This window comes from Saccoglossus kowalevskii, chromosome 20, assembly GCF_978046115.1.
Source record: "Saccoglossus kowalevskii chromosome 20, keSacKowa6.1, whole genome shotgun sequence".
Taxonomy (NCBI): domain Eukaryota; kingdom Metazoa; phylum Hemichordata; class Enteropneusta; family Harrimaniidae; genus Saccoglossus; species Saccoglossus kowalevskii.
The window spans coordinates 17,928,457-17,946,103 of NC_140660.1; the positions used below are offsets into that span (position 1 = coordinate 17,928,457).

The 17,647-nt window shown below is 33.8% G+C and overlaps 1 protein-coding gene across 1 annotated transcript in view; it reads left to right on the forward strand.

Annotated features, from left to right (window-relative positions):
• LOC102800992 (death-associated protein kinase 1-like) overlaps positions 1-17,647 on the forward strand; it is an 84,726-nt gene that overhangs the window by 61,261 nt on the left and 5,818 nt on the right. The window contains exons 5-11 of the mRNA XM_085494507.1: positions 9,238-9,372; positions 9,761-9,868; positions 9,991-10,107; positions 10,228-10,488; positions 14,111-14,222; positions 14,349-14,512; positions 16,120-16,308. Coding sequence (XP_085350633.1) covers positions 9,238-9,372; positions 9,761-9,868; positions 9,991-10,107; positions 10,228-10,488; positions 14,111-14,222; positions 14,349-14,512; positions 16,120-16,308 — 1,086 coding nt within the window. The remainder of the gene's footprint in view (positions 1-9,237; positions 9,373-9,760; positions 9,869-9,990; positions 10,108-10,227; positions 10,489-14,110; positions 14,223-14,348; positions 14,513-16,119; positions 16,309-17,647) is intronic.

The following is a 17,647-nucleotide window of genomic DNA, read 5'->3' on the forward strand; positions in this document are numbered from 1 at the left end:
CAAAATCTGGATCATTGACTGCAGAGGGCGCTATACCAGAAGTATCAAAAGCAAGTGATTATTAACATCAAATGAATTATAAATGTCCTCCTGTGATAAAATAAAGTTAGTAACTATCTTGATAAAGAGACAACCTTGCAATCGTTACAAATCAATTATTCTTTGTTGCTACTGTATAATACTTTATTTCAGCTGGAATTAATTTTTAGGTGTTTTGTATATAGTTTATTTGCACTGATTTTTAATGAGTTGAATAGAAAATATGGGTAAATAGGTATCATTCCTGGAACTTATTTTCACTGAATCTCATCCAGTCAGCAAAAATTTTACATCTAAGGTCTATTGGACAACTTTCATTTGAAGAATAAGCATGGCTAACACGTGTTCACACTGGAATTTCCTTGCTAAACTATTTTCTGCTATTGGCTATTCAAAAAAATAACATAGGATGAGTGAACTGAATGCTGAACAAAAAGCTATTTGGACCAATTTTCAATTCAAAATACCCGCCAGTATAAAATTCAACATCACAAGAAAACACCGATTGTTTCCTCTAATTTATATGTCCTCTTTGTCATGGACCTAATGGTTTGGTAAAATATCAAGGATTTGTATTGCTTTTATTGTTTGGTAACATTTTATTTATCATTTTCAACTTCAGAAGGATACAAAGACACCGCTAGTCATTTTCCTGACTGCTAAAGATGTTTATCTTTTTATTTTGTTCTTTTTTAATATTCAATAAGCATGTTAATCATGACAATTTCAGAGCAAAAGTTTAAATTTCTGTGAACGCGGCAGTATTGGCATGACAGAAACAAATTAGATTTTACTGCCGCCACCATCGTTGGAACCTGTTGGGCATTTTATTGTTGCATTTTCACAGCACTCTACAGTTTGTGTGAGTAGTCCTTGTTTACAAGGACTGTGAATGCTATGTAAAATTTACTATCATACGGTTGCTCTGACCATAATTTTAATGTTTTGTAATGAGGTGTTATGACATGAAATCAGTCATGATAATCGTTTGTGTCAAATCTGTCACTACTAATATTGGATTGTGTTTAGGTGTGGTTGCCCTATGTAATTCGTCGGACTTGGGTAGAGTCATTTAGCGCAATGCATTTTGGGAAAGTTCTTGTATGATAACAGCATATTTAATTTTGTCTGAAAAGATCCCCTCCTCCCTCACTCACAAATAATTATTTGGAGTATATGACATCACAAATGAAAACTTTACATAGGGTGCAGTAGTGAATATAAATTATATACTAAATTACTGGAGCTAAAATTGACAAAAATTACTAAAATCTGTTCGGATCATATTACCCAATTTTAGGGGGAAAAATAATTCCAGGGCGGAATTGTGATTTTTTATTTTCAAAAATATACATACAAATATACCCCAAAATCATTTACATTTATATCATTAATTTCATTTAAAATATAATGTCTAAAAGAAAAAAATAAATAATATGTACAAGTTTCAAGCTAGTTTTTGGCAAACATATATTTTGAATATTACAAGTAGTATTGTTACTGGGGTTTGGTATCAAACGTTTTAATTGAAAAAAAAAAATATTTTCATAAATCTAAATGTACCGGGGTATTCATACTACCGGTATGTTATTATGTTAAAAACAGAGGGCGCCCTTATTATTATAAAAAATGTATGGTTGTGGTCACATTTTTAAAGAGAGAGCACATTTCATCAGCGCATATATCCATATGATGTTGGCGGCGACAGGATGTGTGTTTTATAGGGTGCATATAGTTAAGGTGAATGTCAGACCCGCTACCATAATTCTGATCTACTTTTCTGTGCACAACTGGATTATGTGATTGTATTTATGACAACTGATAATGTAGTGGTTCATCAAAATGTAGTCTACATAATCTGACAGTGTCTTGGTTGAGAGGTGGTGGTTATCTCATAGTGTTGTGTTCGTGTTTGGTGCAGCTGGTGATTTTTTTCATTAATGAGAGACCAGATATCGTGTCACTGGAAATATTTCCCACTACAAACTTTAAAGCTGCTGGCATGAAAGTGTTAGTGTTTATTTTGTGGTTGTTGTTGACACTTCCAAGTAAATAAACCCTTATCCTGCCAGCCCATGTACTTTTACATTGACTTGACCAGATAAAGGTTAAAGCAGCCAGTGTATAAGAAGCTAACACCACTAGACATCAGAGATTTGTGTTTGACTATGCCCTCACAACGCTAATTATTTAGTGGGTTTTAATTTTGTTGAAACAAATCCACATGAACATGTAAACAAACAATAGCACTTTTTATTGTCAAATTGGTGTTTCTAAAACTAAGTGAATATGCTCAAAATACTGATATTAATTTCTAGTGTAAATAAGTATACACAGTGGCTGCTTCAATTTAATAAACGAATAACAACACCTCAGATGACAGTATACCGCAAGATTTGAAACAGTTGACATGTACACATGAACAATTACAAGTGTTTATATGGAGTGAACTGCCTTAAATTGAGTGGTACACTTGCTCTGCAGGTGGTTATTAGTCCCTGACTGGATTGGCACCTCACGCATGAATTATTTGCATTCTGTTCGATTATTGCAATATCTCAGATTTTCCCCAAACTTGGTGCATGGCAGTTTCACAATGGTATAAATATACCCATAATTTTTTGTTTTCTTCAGATACAAAATGGACGACTGATGCCTGTATTTTTCCTCCAAAATAGCCCAAAAACATACATTTTATTTTAAGTTGTGCTGGTCAATTTTTTTTCAAACATAGAATATGGGTATCAATTGTTAGCATACTAAGGCACATGACTATTGGCCACTTTTTTCGTCAAAAATACATATTTTTGTCCATTTTTGCTCATGTGAATATGTACAATTACTAAGTTTATTTGTACACAGGCAGTATATTATCTCAGGACGATACAAGATTTTTGCTCAATACTCCAATTCCTACTTCCCATTTAATTTCATTTTGTATTAAACTATTTAATCGTCAATCTATAGCTGTAATTAGTTAGGTCTAGTCTTTCATAGAGTACCTCATTGTTAATTTGCTAGTGTCTCATCAATTAGTGATCATTATTTTTACTCATTATGTTCGTCATTTTATGTATTCATATTATGTTTTGCATTATTGGTTAGTGTAGAGGTACAACATTATGATCATTTACGACTTCACCCTTTTTTCTGTTATGAAATAATTTTATTAGTTTAACATTTAATTTTGTGAATTTCCTGTGTGCTAGGATTTTTCCATAAGGCAAAAAGGATCATATTACCTATTTTCAAAATGTTGTGCACTGGGGAAGTGTGCCACCTATGGCAGAATAGAGAAATGTTTTGTGTATTTAAATCAACCTTTAATACATGTTTTTAAATATTTGTTTATAAAATGTTAAACTTTAGACATAAATCTTAGTACCAAGAAAAAAAATATTAATTTGCAAGAAGTAAAATCTTTTTTTCAGCTCTTATATTCAATGGCAAAAGCATTCCCATAATGCACCACATATACGTGAAGTAGCAATAATTAACCTAATTCATCAACCTGTCGTTTATTTGTTGACAGACACAGTTTTACATCTTTGTTCTTTTTTCTCAGCCTAGATACAGGTTTATCAGATAATCTTCACTGATGATGTCATAAAATCCACTGGTATATTGAAAATACTTTATATAATAGCAGGGTTCTCCACGGTTTGAAAATTAAACAGGGTGCACCAATGTGAAAGTGGAGTGGGCGTGGCACATTTTTAGCGTGCATCATTGGCATGGACGTTGAAAAATGGAAACCAAAAATCTATTAATCTAAAATTACATATGCATATTTACATATATATATATATTTATTATCACAAAATAGTTTCCATAAATGAATGAGAATTTCGAAGAGCTATTATTTAATAAGTAAACATCACCACATACAATCAGCTGATTTTAGCTCCACTATTCATCACGCGGCTACATCAGTTGTTGTTTACCAATAATGATCACGTCCAGAAAAAGACTAAACATGTTTGTTAATTTGTTTTACCAAATAGATAAATATGTTTATTATATGTTAATATGTTTAATATGTATATGTATAAGAAATAGTTCAATGTCAATGTCTGTCAATGCATTTTGCCTAAAAAAATAGCCATTAATAGCCATAAATTTTATGATATCATCACTGCAGATTATTTCAAATAATGTATCCATTATTGAGCTGCAAGGCCCCTTACCATGCATAGAAAACAAATTTGGAATATACTCACCAATGGTCACATGACAAGGCGTCCATTGTCATGGCTCACCAATGGTCACATGACAAGGCGTCCATTGTCACGACTCACCAATGGTCACATGACAAGGCGTCATTGTCAAGACTCACCAAAAGTCACATGACAAGGTGTCCATTGGCACAGCTCATCAAAAGTCACTTGTACAAGGCGCCCATTGCCATGGCTCACCAAAAGTCACATGACAAGGTGTCCAATGCCACGGCTCACCAAAAGTCACATGACAAGGCGTCCATTGCCATGGCTCTCCAAAAGTCACATGACAAGGCATCCATTGGCACGGCTCACCAACAGTCACATGACAAGGCATCCATTGCCATGGCTAACCAAAAGTCACATGACAAGGCGTCCAATGCCACGGCTCACCAAAAGTCACATGACAAGGCATCCAATTTGCCATGGCTAACCAAAAGTCACATGACAAGGCGTGAATTGGCACGGCTCACCAACAGTCACATGACATAGAGTCCATCGCCACAGCTCAAAAAAAGATACATGACAAAGAGTCCATCGCTATGGCTCACCAAAAGTCACATGACAAGGCGTCCATTGCCATGGGTCACCAAAAGTCACATGACAAGGCATTCATTGCCACAGCTCATCAAAAGTCACATGACAAGGCGTCCATTGCCATGGGTCACCTAAAGTCACATGACAAAGCATCCATCGCCACAGCTCATCAAAAGTCACATGACAAGGCGTCCATTGCCATGGGTCACCAAAAGTCGCATGACAAGGCATCCATCGCCACAACTCATCAAAAGTCACATGACAAGGAGTCCATCGCCACAGCTCACCAAAAGTCACATGACAAGGAGTCCAATATTTTGCAAATATTTACCACCCTTATACTTGTTATAATGGTTGACCAATCATATCCATACAGTGACATCATTGTAATTACATAGTATTGACAGATAAATTGAATTGTCAGATAGTTATTAGTCACATGACAAGGAGTCCATCCCCACAGCTCAACATAAGTCACATGACAAGGAGTCCAATATTTTGCAAATATTTACCACCCTTATACTTGTTATAATGGTTGACCAATCATATCCATACAGTGACATCATTGTAATTACAGAGTATTGACAGATAAATTGAATTGTCAGATAGTTATTAGTCCTAAATTATACAGTGCAGACTTTATAAAATATATCTTGAATTGAAACCTGAATTCAGTATAGAGATAGATATTTTCATACATCCTGCCTGGGCCAGGCCTCTGATTGAACGTTGTAGCATTTTGATAAATGATAATGAATTCAATGAATAGATTGTATTATAACGTCATCCATCTACCAATATCTACTATTCATATCATAAACAACTCCATCTACATTTAGTTTACCAATGTTAATATATTGTACATGAATTCTACTTTTTTTCATCCCCGTTCGGACAAAGTCCAAAAACGGGGACTTATAATTTGGTCCCTGTCCGTCCTTTCGTCCGTGCATCCGTGCATCCATTCGTAGTCATATTTCAGAATCCTTTGGACCGATTCCATTCATTCTTTGCATGTGCCTAGTACTTTATGTGGGACATATTCAGTGGTTTAGCGATTTGATTCAAAATGGCCAACTGGCAGCCATCTTGTTTTTTGAAAATGTCGTATTTCGGACATGCTTTGTCAGTTTTCATTCAAATTTGGTACATAGATTATACATGTTAGGATACATGTCCTTCGACCATCCGTGCATCCGTCAGTCCATCTGGGCGTCTGTCCGTCTGTGCATCCATCCCTCCGGAGTCATATTTCAGAATCATTTTGACCAATCCTGTTCATTCTTTGCATGTGCCTAGTACTTCATGTTGGACATATGCACATGCAGTGGTTCATCGATTCGATTCAAAATGGCCAACTGGCAGCCATCTTGTTTTTTGAAAATGTTGTATTTTGGACATGCTTTGTCATTTTTCATTCAAACTTGGTACATAGATTATACATGTTAGGATACAAGTCCATGTCAACTTCTTTCGCAATTGGATCAAAGATGGCCGCCTGGCAGGCATCTTGTTTTTTTTTAATGTGGTATCTTGAACATGCTTTTTCAGTTTTTATTAAAATTTGGCACTTACTTTATAAATGTTAGAGTACATGTCCATGACAATTTGTTTCAAAATCGGATCAAGGATGGCCGATTGACAGGCATCTGATATTTTGGCCTTACTACTATATTTCAAAGATATATGTACCATTTTCATTCGTATTTTGCACATACATCATACATGTCACTTTTTTTCATAATCAAATCAAAAAGATGCCCGAATAACGGCTGTTTTTATCATTTGTATTTGTGTATCATTTTCATTGATATTTAGTATATCATAAATGGATACATGTACATGTCAATTCAATTTGCAATTTGATCAAATATGGCTGACTGGTGGCCATGTTGTTCGTTTAAAATGTGATAACTTGGACATGCTTTCACTTATATCTATGTTTTTCTTTGCTATGTCTTAAACCGGAGGAGTCGTCGCGCAACACGTGTTCGAATTTGATGTAAATAAACAATATGTTGTGGACGCCACTTGGGACTCAAGTTTCAAGGACACGCTCATGACAACACATCCACTTTAATATGACAAGCACAAAGAAAACTTTCAAAAATTTAACGAGGACTGTGTCATTTTCAATGACTTGTTTAAATTTTTTTTTTATTGTTTATTAATGCCACTGTTATCTCAGCCGAATTTTTTTGTGTACAATTTGCAAGTGCAAGAGCTGACATAGAGTATTTTGCCACAGAGACCATATTTCGGTTTGAGACATGTACCTGACAGGACTATGTGACCATCTTCCTATCATAATGCTTCATTTCAATTTAATGTGTTATGTCCTGGTGTCAACCAGACCTGGTCGAAAACGCCAGCATCTGCGGACCTTAACCAAGGTTCCTCCAAAATAGCATCCATTAGTCAATGAATGTCAGTCAGTGAATTTAGCCTACCTATTGAGTCTATGGCAAAGTCCACTCAGGTTAGGGGGTGACCTTTTTTGGTGTGCTATATCCTGGCATCTACCGACCTTAACCAAGGTTCCTTCAAAATTGCATATATTAGTCAATGAATGTCAGTCAGTGAATTTAGCCTTCCTATTGAGTCTGTGGCAAAGTCCATTCAGGTTAAGGGGTGACCTTTTTTGGTGTGCTATATCCTGGCATCGAAGGACCTTAACCAAGGTTCCTCCGAAATTGCATCTATTAGTCAATGAATGTCAGTCAGTGAATTTAGCCTTCCTATTGAGTCTGTGGCAAAGTCCACTTAGGTTAGGGGGGTGACGTTTTTTGGTGTGCTATATCCTGGCATCTACGGACCTTAACCAAAGTTCCTCCGAAATTGCACCATTAGTCAATGAATGTCAGTCAGTGAATTTAGCCTTCCTATTGAGTCTATGGCAAAGTCCACTTAGGTTAGGGGGTGACCTTTTTTAGTGTGCTATATCCTGGCATCTACGGACCTTAACCAAGGTTCCTTCAAAATTGCATCCATTAGTCAATGAATCTCAGTCAGTGAATTTAGCATTCCTATTGAGTCTATGGCAAAGTCCACTTAGGTTAGGGGATGACCTTTTCTGGTGTGCTATATCCTGGCATCTACCGACCTTAACCAAGGTTCCTCTGAAATTGCATCTATTAGTCAATGAATCTCAGTCAGTGATTTTAGCCTTCCTATTGAGTCTATGGCAAAGTCCACTAAGGTTAGGGGGGGTGACCTTTTTTTGGTGTGCTATATCCTGGCATCTACAGACCTTAACCAAGGTTCCTCTGAAATTGCATCTATTAGTCAATGAATCTCAGTCAGTGAATTTAGCCTTCCTATTGAGTCTATGGCAAAGTCCACTCAGATTAGGGGGGTGACCTTTTTGGTGTTCAACCCCAGGTAGGATTTGACACCATTCATGAGTCTGGAAAGTCAGCTGAGAGTTTGCTTTTACTCAATGAAACAATAAATAACGCTGTAATCAGTAAAGTAATTATTGTATTCAAACTCAGTCACTAGAATGTTGATATAAACAAAATTGCAACATTTTATATGTCAATGTGATAACTACTGGAGTTAACTAATAAGTGAATATTCCAGAGATACATAAACAAAACACAACGACACCTTTTAATGAATTGACAATTAGGTTATCATGGGAGGTTTAATTAAATTTATTTTGTCGGACAAATTTGTCTTATTAAATTTGGATGAATGTGTTCTTCTTCTGCACTAAAAATCCCATAATTTTAGGCAAACAGTAATAAAATAATTTGGAAAATACTTTAGAAATTAATTAAACTCTTGATCATGACTTCTCCATTTAAACTGGTATTTTCCTCTTTGAATTATTCAGCTTTCACTTTTATATGTGGATGGTAAGCATACAGTAAATATTGTTTCAAAATAAAATTAAATATTGTTTCAAAATAAATTATAAACATTTAGTAAATTATTAAAATCAGGGCAAAACATTGGGTGAACGAAATGTTACAGGTATTATTTCTTGTTCCAATATATCCAATAATATGAGGAGAAGTAATTGTCAACTCATACGTTTTCCATGTTGTAACCTATTTGTCATCTTATCGAGTAAAACAACGTTATAACCAAAGACAAATATAGATATTTAAAACCATTTTTATTTTACCTATATTTGGTTACACCTGTGTATTTATTATCGTGAATACCTGGTCGTCACCATTGAATCTATGTTGATAACAAAATGTTACGGGTCATCCAATTCAACCAACGAGTTTTAATCCTGATGACGTATGGGCACTGATGGAATTACAGGTTGACATTCAATATTAATATTTGTTTATTTGTTTGATTTCTACTTATTCCCACAACTGTTTTGACAACTTCTCATATTGTATTCATCATATAAACAATGACTCTTCAAATTATTACTTTGTTCACTAATTATGTGTTTTACATCAACCTGTATATTGTATTGTAGGATCATAAGAATGCACTGTTTAGAGTGATTGATGGGGTTAGATATCTTGTCATGACATCACAAGATAAAACCAATAGATTGAATATCATGAGGATTTTATTAGAGAAAAACATAGACATGACGTCACCAAATAAGGTTTGTAATTTACATTCCATAATAAATGTTATAAAAATGAATCTGTTAAATTGGTTATCACCGTAATTGTAACTTTACAAAAGTCCTTTTACATTGGTTCACATCAGACGTATAAAGTGTAATATGACAATAATGTCTGAAAGTTTATTACAGACGTGTCATTGGTGCGAATTAAATATGGAAACTCATAAATTGTAATTTTAATGATTTATAAAAATAGTGCATATATCTTAAAATTAAAATGTTCATGTTTCTTTGGCAAATTCTCTAAATTATATATTATTAAAAACCAGATACACTGAGTGCCACAGATATTATACACAATATTGTATTTTGTGCAATTTCTGGTGATTTTACCGTAATAGTTACAATTTATTTTAAATTTTAGGCCGACAAGACTGCAATTGAGTATGTGAGGTCTAAAATTTGTACAGGAAGTATTTTTCAGAACCAATTTTATGAAGAAGCTGAGATATTGTTAATTAAAGTGAAAAAGGTATTACTTATTTCAATACTATATTTCGTCTGTCAAACATAATACTGAACTCGTATAATTCCACCAGCAACCAATCACAGGACAGTTATTCTGAAGTTAAAGTCGAATAAAATATATTTTAGGAACGTGACTATAAAATACTACAGAAGGAGCCTGGAATCCCCATCGACGTAACAAAACTACTGTTTTGTGGAGATGGAGGTGCAGGGAAAACAACTCTGAAGAAGTCTTTACTCAAAGTGAGTAATGTCATGATAGTATATTTTGTTTTACAATGGTCATCTATCAGTAGTACTAGTACTTAACATTGTAAAAATGTGTGGTAGATATATTTCATGGATATTTATCATATATTTCAGACATCCAAATCTAAAGCTGGTCCTGAACCAGGCAAAGATAAGTATGTGTTGACCCCAGGCATAGACATATCAAAAGAAGAAGTGCCAGGTGTTGGTAAAATGGTTATGTTAGATATGGCAGGACAAGAGAGTTATTTCTCCAGTCACGCCATGTTTCTGTATGCTGGCTTGGCCACTATAATTGTGATGTACCAGGTGTGTGACTTTATAAACGGGAAGATAATCAGACCATTGGATATTATGGAGAGAGAAAAGACTCGGGTAAGAAATAATTTCAATATGTGACGTTATCAGCTGTGTCATCAAGTTCAAGTCTGCTTGGTAACATCAACAATAATAAGTATATGATGATTGTCTGACTAGACTTGCTTTGGGGAAAATTCTGATCCTAATCTAGCAATATTGTTACTTGTTAGACTCTGGCCAGATTATTATAGAGAGTATTACAAAATAATTTTGACCAGAATCTCAGGTAATATCAAATGTCTGAATATTTATATCATTGAAATTCATATACATAATTCAATCGTATCTGAAAATAAAACTAAAATAACAACATTAAATATTAATATTAATTTATAAACATATAAAGTAAACAAAGTACAATCTAGAATATTCATTTTGGTATTTATTGCTGCACAGAATGAGAATATTAGTTTTGACAACATGGAGAGTTATGGCATTTTTTTACTCTTGTGTGTGAAGGACACAATGGGAGTCTTTGCTGTTATTCTGTCTGTGCGTGTGCTGAACAGAATTAGAATATTAGTTTTGACAACATGGAGAGTTATGGCATTTTTTTACTCTTGTGTGTGAAGGACACAATGGGAGTCTTTGCTGTTATTCTGTCTGTGCGTGTGCTGAACAGAATTAGAATATTAGTTTTGACAACATGGAGAGTTATGGCATTTTTTTACTCTTGTGTGTGAAGGACACAATGGGAGTCTTTGCTGTTATTCTGTCTGTGCGTGTGCTGAACAGAATTAGAATATTAGTTTTGACAACATGGAGAGTTATGGCATTTTTTTACTCTTGTGTGTGAAGGACACAATGGGAGTCTTTGCTGTTATTCTGTCTGTGCGTGTGCTGAACAGAATTAGAATATTAGTTTTGACAACATGGAGAGTTGTGGCATTTTTTTACTCTTGTGTGTGAAGGACACAATGGGAGTCTTTGCTGTTATTCTGTCTGTGCGTGTGCTGAACAGAATTAGAATATTAGTTTTGACAACATGGAGAGTTATGGCATTTTTTTACTCTTGTGTGTGAAGGACACAATGGGAGTCTTTGCTGTTATTCTGTCTGTGCGTGTGTACATAGATACCCTTACACACTCCTATGGGATTGCAATAGGTTACATTTCTATAGGATTTCAATAGAACAAACTCCTATAAGATTGCAATAGGACAAATTTCAATATGTCTATTCCTATAGGATTTTGACATATGTAAAAATATTGTAGGAATCATACAAGTTTGTCCTGTAGGATTTTGTGTCAGAATCTGACAGGCTTCTTTTCCTGTAGAATCAGGATCTTTGGGGAGTCCATCATTCATTTACATAACATCTAAACTAATTAGTTATACAAGAGTACATTACTCAACATGTACCAGACATAATTGATGGAAAAATATAAAAAAAGATAAAACTATTACCATGAATACATTGCACAACATTACTTGAAATATAATGTACAACAAATAAGTTGATTAGAAAAAAGTAATTCTCCCACCCAAATACTGACTTCAAAAGACTTTTTAATAAAAAATATTTTTATTCAAAAAAACAAAACAGGTATTGATATAAACTTTCTACCAGTAATCACAAACTTTTCAGTCAAATGATAAAATGTACAGTGCAATAAACTAAAGTTTATTATTAAAATTAATTTGCAAAAGATAAAAACAACTACTATTTAATATACTGTATTTGCTCTATTAGAAGCACATTTCCAATAGATGTGCATATAAACCAACAATCGCATAGGCTGTATCATTAAACAAATTATTTTGACCATAACAAAATAATTTACATAAGCACATGAGCAACTAACAGAGCAAAAATTGTGAAAATATATAATTTAAATAATTTTATTTTTGAGAAATCTAGCCAAAAAAGAAAAATTTTATTTAATTCTTTTAATTTTCTGGAAAAACTTTTGTCTACATTTGTACAAATTTGAAGGCATATATTTTTTTTTAAATAACAATTTTAAAAGTATATAATATGGCATCTGAAAAACTGCAATTCTTATATTCATCTGCAAAGAATGTTTTCAGCCGATAATATTCAACAAAACTACATGTATTCCATTGCTTTCATTAAATGCATACATCTAAAATTGTCTTCACAAATTAGATAAAATAATTTAATAGGAAAAAAGTAGTTGTTTTTAAGCGAAAACATTACTTGAATAAGAATTTTTTAATCATACTTCCCCCCAAAATGCAACTAGTTGTCATTATAAACTAACACTACTTTAAAACCTCAAAAGTTAATTATGGAAATAATCATCAGTTTGATTCATAATTATGATAAATTTACAATTGTAAATGCTTATGTACATCCACAACAATATCATAATTGTTCTTAAAGTGCATGATGGGTAAATCACTTAGAAGGAGGTTGCATGAAGTGCGCCATCTGTGGTGACAGGAAGTTCAGTCTCTATGTTCTCCTAATAATTTAAAAGTTTTATGTTTTTCTTCTAATTTGGATTTAAGTTATTGTTAATTGTTTTGAAATTAATCAAATATCTATAAAGTACTACAAAAATGTATTAAAACTATACTTGTAGATCTGATAGAGAAGTGACGCAATTCACGATGCAGATCAAAAAGATAGAAAATCATGGTTTTCACAAAAAATGTGATTAGCGTTAATAATTTTTCAAATCACATTTCAAGTTTTAACAATTCTGTAACCACTATAGACTATCCGGTATACACAAAGAAAACAAATGTTATTAAATGTATTAGTATTACTCACATGTTGCAATGTCAGTTATTCACATTTCAACTGAATGTTATTATGAAAAAAATATCACAAAGGGAGAGTATTATTTCAACCACAATCCCTCTAGAGGGACTGTTTCAACATTATTTTAAAAACCATAAGGAGACATAATGTCTAATTAGCATAAATTAACATATTATTCTGTAATTCCATAAAATCACGATTCCCCTTTTGTATTGACACTTGGTTTTTTATTAACTAGGTTATCACCTGATATCATTTATTTATAGAGCCGACTAATAATCATGACGTCATGGGCTGTTTTAATCTGATTAAAATCTGATGTATTGTACGGCGTATATTTAATTTTATATATTTATTTTACCTTACGATTTTGTTGTATTTATTATTTTGTATTTTTATGTTTTTTGTTACTTTGTTGCGTGATTCAGTATATTTTTAACTTATCGCCACATTGTTTGGCTGGCATTCGCAGTTACCAAAACTTTAAAATACTATCAACATAGAATAGAATAGAATAGAATAGAATAGAATAGAATAGAATAGAATAGAATAGAATAGAATAGAATAGAATAGAATAGAATAGAATAGAATAGAATAAAATAAAATAAAATAAAATAAAATAAAATAAAATAAAATAAAATAAAATAAAATAAAATAAAATAAAATAAAATAAAATAAAATAAAATAAAATAAACAAATTTTAATCAAATTGGGGTTTTATCCACTCACCTTTGGTTCATTGATAATACTAGCCTATGATGTCACTTGTATAAACCTGCTTTATGAACAAGTGATATCAAGTAATAACTTTATCATAAGAAATGTGTATTTAGAACCATTAGCGGTTTACATTGACAACTTAGTTTATTATCAGTAATTGAATTGATATATGTGATACATTTCAGATTACTAAATGGTTTCAAATGTTAAAAGTCAGAAACCCTGGAGTTAAGCTGACGGTAATCTTAATAGGAAGCAGAGCTGATTGGGCAGAAAAGTTTAATTATTATTCTGAAGGTAAGCTTACCATTATTTGTTTGTTTTTTTAGTTTGAGTAATCCACACTATTAATATATCACTTACATCCGATCATGGTAAGATGGTGGTGTTACTAATTTAATAATGGACAATTGTTTATTTTAGCTCTAAAAATGGCTAAAACATTGAAAGAAGGATTGGAGGAGACATTTAGTCGATATATTGATATCATAAATGAACTATTGGTTCTCAATGTACACGATTATGCTAGTTCTGGTATGGATACCTTACGACGAATTCTTAAAACACGTAGAGAATACGTGATTCAGGTAAATATGTATTTTAGTTGAATATATGAATCTGTATCTGTGAATGTAATGGGATATATGTGTGAATGACATGTATTTAAATGTTAATGAACTCCCACCCCACAGGACTATATTGGAGGGGGGAAAGGGTCTAGTGCAAACTAACATGTGAAGCGATTAACTCATTATCAATTCTAGAACCTTTACCAAAGCCATTATGATGCTGTCGGAGAATCATTATTTTTAAATAATTAAACAAATTTAATTATATTTGGGGGCTTTTTGTTGAATTGAATTCACTTGTGAATAGAGGTTTTAGCCATGACGTCATACAAACCTCTATTTTTGATAGTGGTGATTTATAATGGACATAAAAGTAATGCCAGGAACACTATTAGTTATGCGTGTGGTGGTATGATTTGCTTATTTGTAATAAAAGTAATGTCAGGAACACTATTAGTTATGCGTGTGGTGGTATGATTTGCTTATTTGTAATAAAAGTAATGTCAGGAACACTATTAGTTATGCGTGTGGTGGTATGATTTGCTTATTTGTAATAAAAGTAATGTCAGGAACACTATTAGTTATGCGTGTGGTGGTATGATTTGCTTATTTGTAATAAGAGTAATGTCAGGAACACTATTAGTTATGCGTGTGGTGGTATGATTTGCTTATTTGTAATAAAAGTAATGTCAGGAACACTATTAGTTATGCGTGTGGTGGTATGATTTGCTTATTTGTAATAAAAGTAATGTCAGGAACACTATTAGTTATGCGTGTGGTGGTATGATTTGCTTATTTGTAATAAAAGTAATGTCAGGAACACTATTAGTTATGCGTGTGGTGGTATGATTTGCTTATTTGTAATAAAAGTAATGCCAGGAACACTATTAGTTATGCGTGTGGTGGTATGATTTGCTTATTTGTAATAAAAGTAATGTCAGGAACACTATTAGTTATGCGTGTGGTGGTATGATTTGCTTATTTGTAATAAAAGTAATGTCAGGAACACTATTAGTTATGCGTGTGGTGGTATGATTTGCTTATTTGTAATAAAAGTAATGTCAGGAACACTATTAGTTATGCGTGTGGTGGTATGATTTGCTTATTTGTAATAAAAGTAATGTCAGGAACACTATTAGTTATGCGTGTGGTGGTATGATTTGCTTATTTGTAATAAAAGTAATGTCAGGAACACTATTAGTTATGTGTGTGGTGGTATGATTTGCTTATTTGTAATAAAAGTAATGCCAGGAACACTATTAGTTATGCGTGTGGTGGTATGATTTGCTTATTTGTAATAAAAGTAATGTCAGGAACACTATTAGTTATGCGTGTGGTGGTATGATTTGCTTATTTGTAAGCATTGTTAATATAAGTCCCATGCAAGGAGTTAGGCTGTCTTACATTGCAATTAAAATGCACACAATTTTGTTGGGTTTAAACCATATTTATGACATCATAGACATTGGATGCATCACAGGAATGCCTTATATGTAGGTGCAATTAAAAAAATAATTCTCAAAATTCATAATCTTCACACATTGCTTACAACAATTAAATTGTCATGGTTTTTCACATTGTGTGTTTCTCATCAGTTAAATGAGTATTGTTTAATGTTTCTGTAGATATCAGAACCAATGCCAGTGATATGTGCAAAGATACTTCGTAGGAAGAAAAAATGGATTAAAAAACGTAAATTATTTCCTGTTATGTATTGGAGAGAGTACATTACCAATGTTAGACGAGATATCGATTCATCAATTGAAGAGCATTTCCTGAGTAAAGCATCTGAGTATCTTTATGACACTGGTGAAGTAAGTGGACACTAATAAGCGCACAATATAAAACTTTACCAGTATGTACATATTTTACAGCTTTATCCACACTAATGAGATCATCAAATATTATTCAAAATAGTGCTTTTATATGACAAGAGTCATATTGTGACTCAATATTATATCACAATAAACACATGTACCCATGTGAAGAAATGCTAATTTCTGTATGTATTGAAGCAAACTGATAAAACAACTAATATGTAATAATTACTGATGTAGTGAGGCAACGTTACATGTTAGTTAATGCTTCAATAAATGACACAAGACACAAGGTTTTGGCAAAAGTGGAAGGGGGAGCGAATTGCAGACGCAGGCGTCGCAGCGAACAGCTCCATGATGCGACTCGCCTGTGAATTGCATCATGACGCCGAGCGCGTGGTACCTGGTTGCAACCTTCCACCAGCAGAGACTGTACAGGCGGGCGTCATGGCTGGCGTCCCCCTGGCGGGAGCCTGCAGATAGACTCACAACCCCAGGGGGATGGACAGCGTGGGTACCCGTGTAAAGTCTGCTTGGTCTGTGGTGGAAACCCCCTTTCCTGTTTATTGCTAAGGTTGTTCATGAGCAGATAAACATGAGTTACACTTGAGTGAGATCGGTAATGGTATAGAAATTGGTATATAGAGACCTTTGCATGAATGGGTGGGTGGGAGGTCTGCTGAGACGATGTGTATCGTACGGTGCGGCAAAATGAACTGATGCTTGAAGAGGATGCGAGCACGGATAAGCAAATGAACAGTCTGGTGTTAATTAATGTAAATCCGACTGAAGGACGAAATGTGAGCAAATATTGCATGAAGTACAATGTGGCATGGGAGGTGTCAAAATATGAAAGGGGGATGTCAGCTTGGTCAATGCATGTCATAATTGAGCATTAACACAGATTATAAATTATATTCATAATCATACTATTAATGCTTCAATAAATGACACAAGACACAAGGTTTTGGCAAAAGTGGAAGGGGGAGCGAATTGCAGACGCAGGCGTCGCAGCGAACAGCTCCATGATGCGACTCGCCTGTGAATTGCATCATGACGCCGAGCGCGTGGTACCTGGTTGCAACCTTCCACCAGCAGAGACTGTACAGGCGGGCGTCATGGCTGGCGTCCCCCTGGCGGGAGCCTGCAGATAGACTCACAACCCCAGGGGGATGGACAGCGTGGGTACCCGTGTAAAGTCTGCTTGGTCTGTGGTGGAAACCCCCAAATTTAAAGGCAGGATGATGTGTTACAAAGTCTATCGCGATAGGATAAAACAAAGCATGGTTAGACCGATGAAACATTAAACTAAATACACTGCAAATACATGTAACGA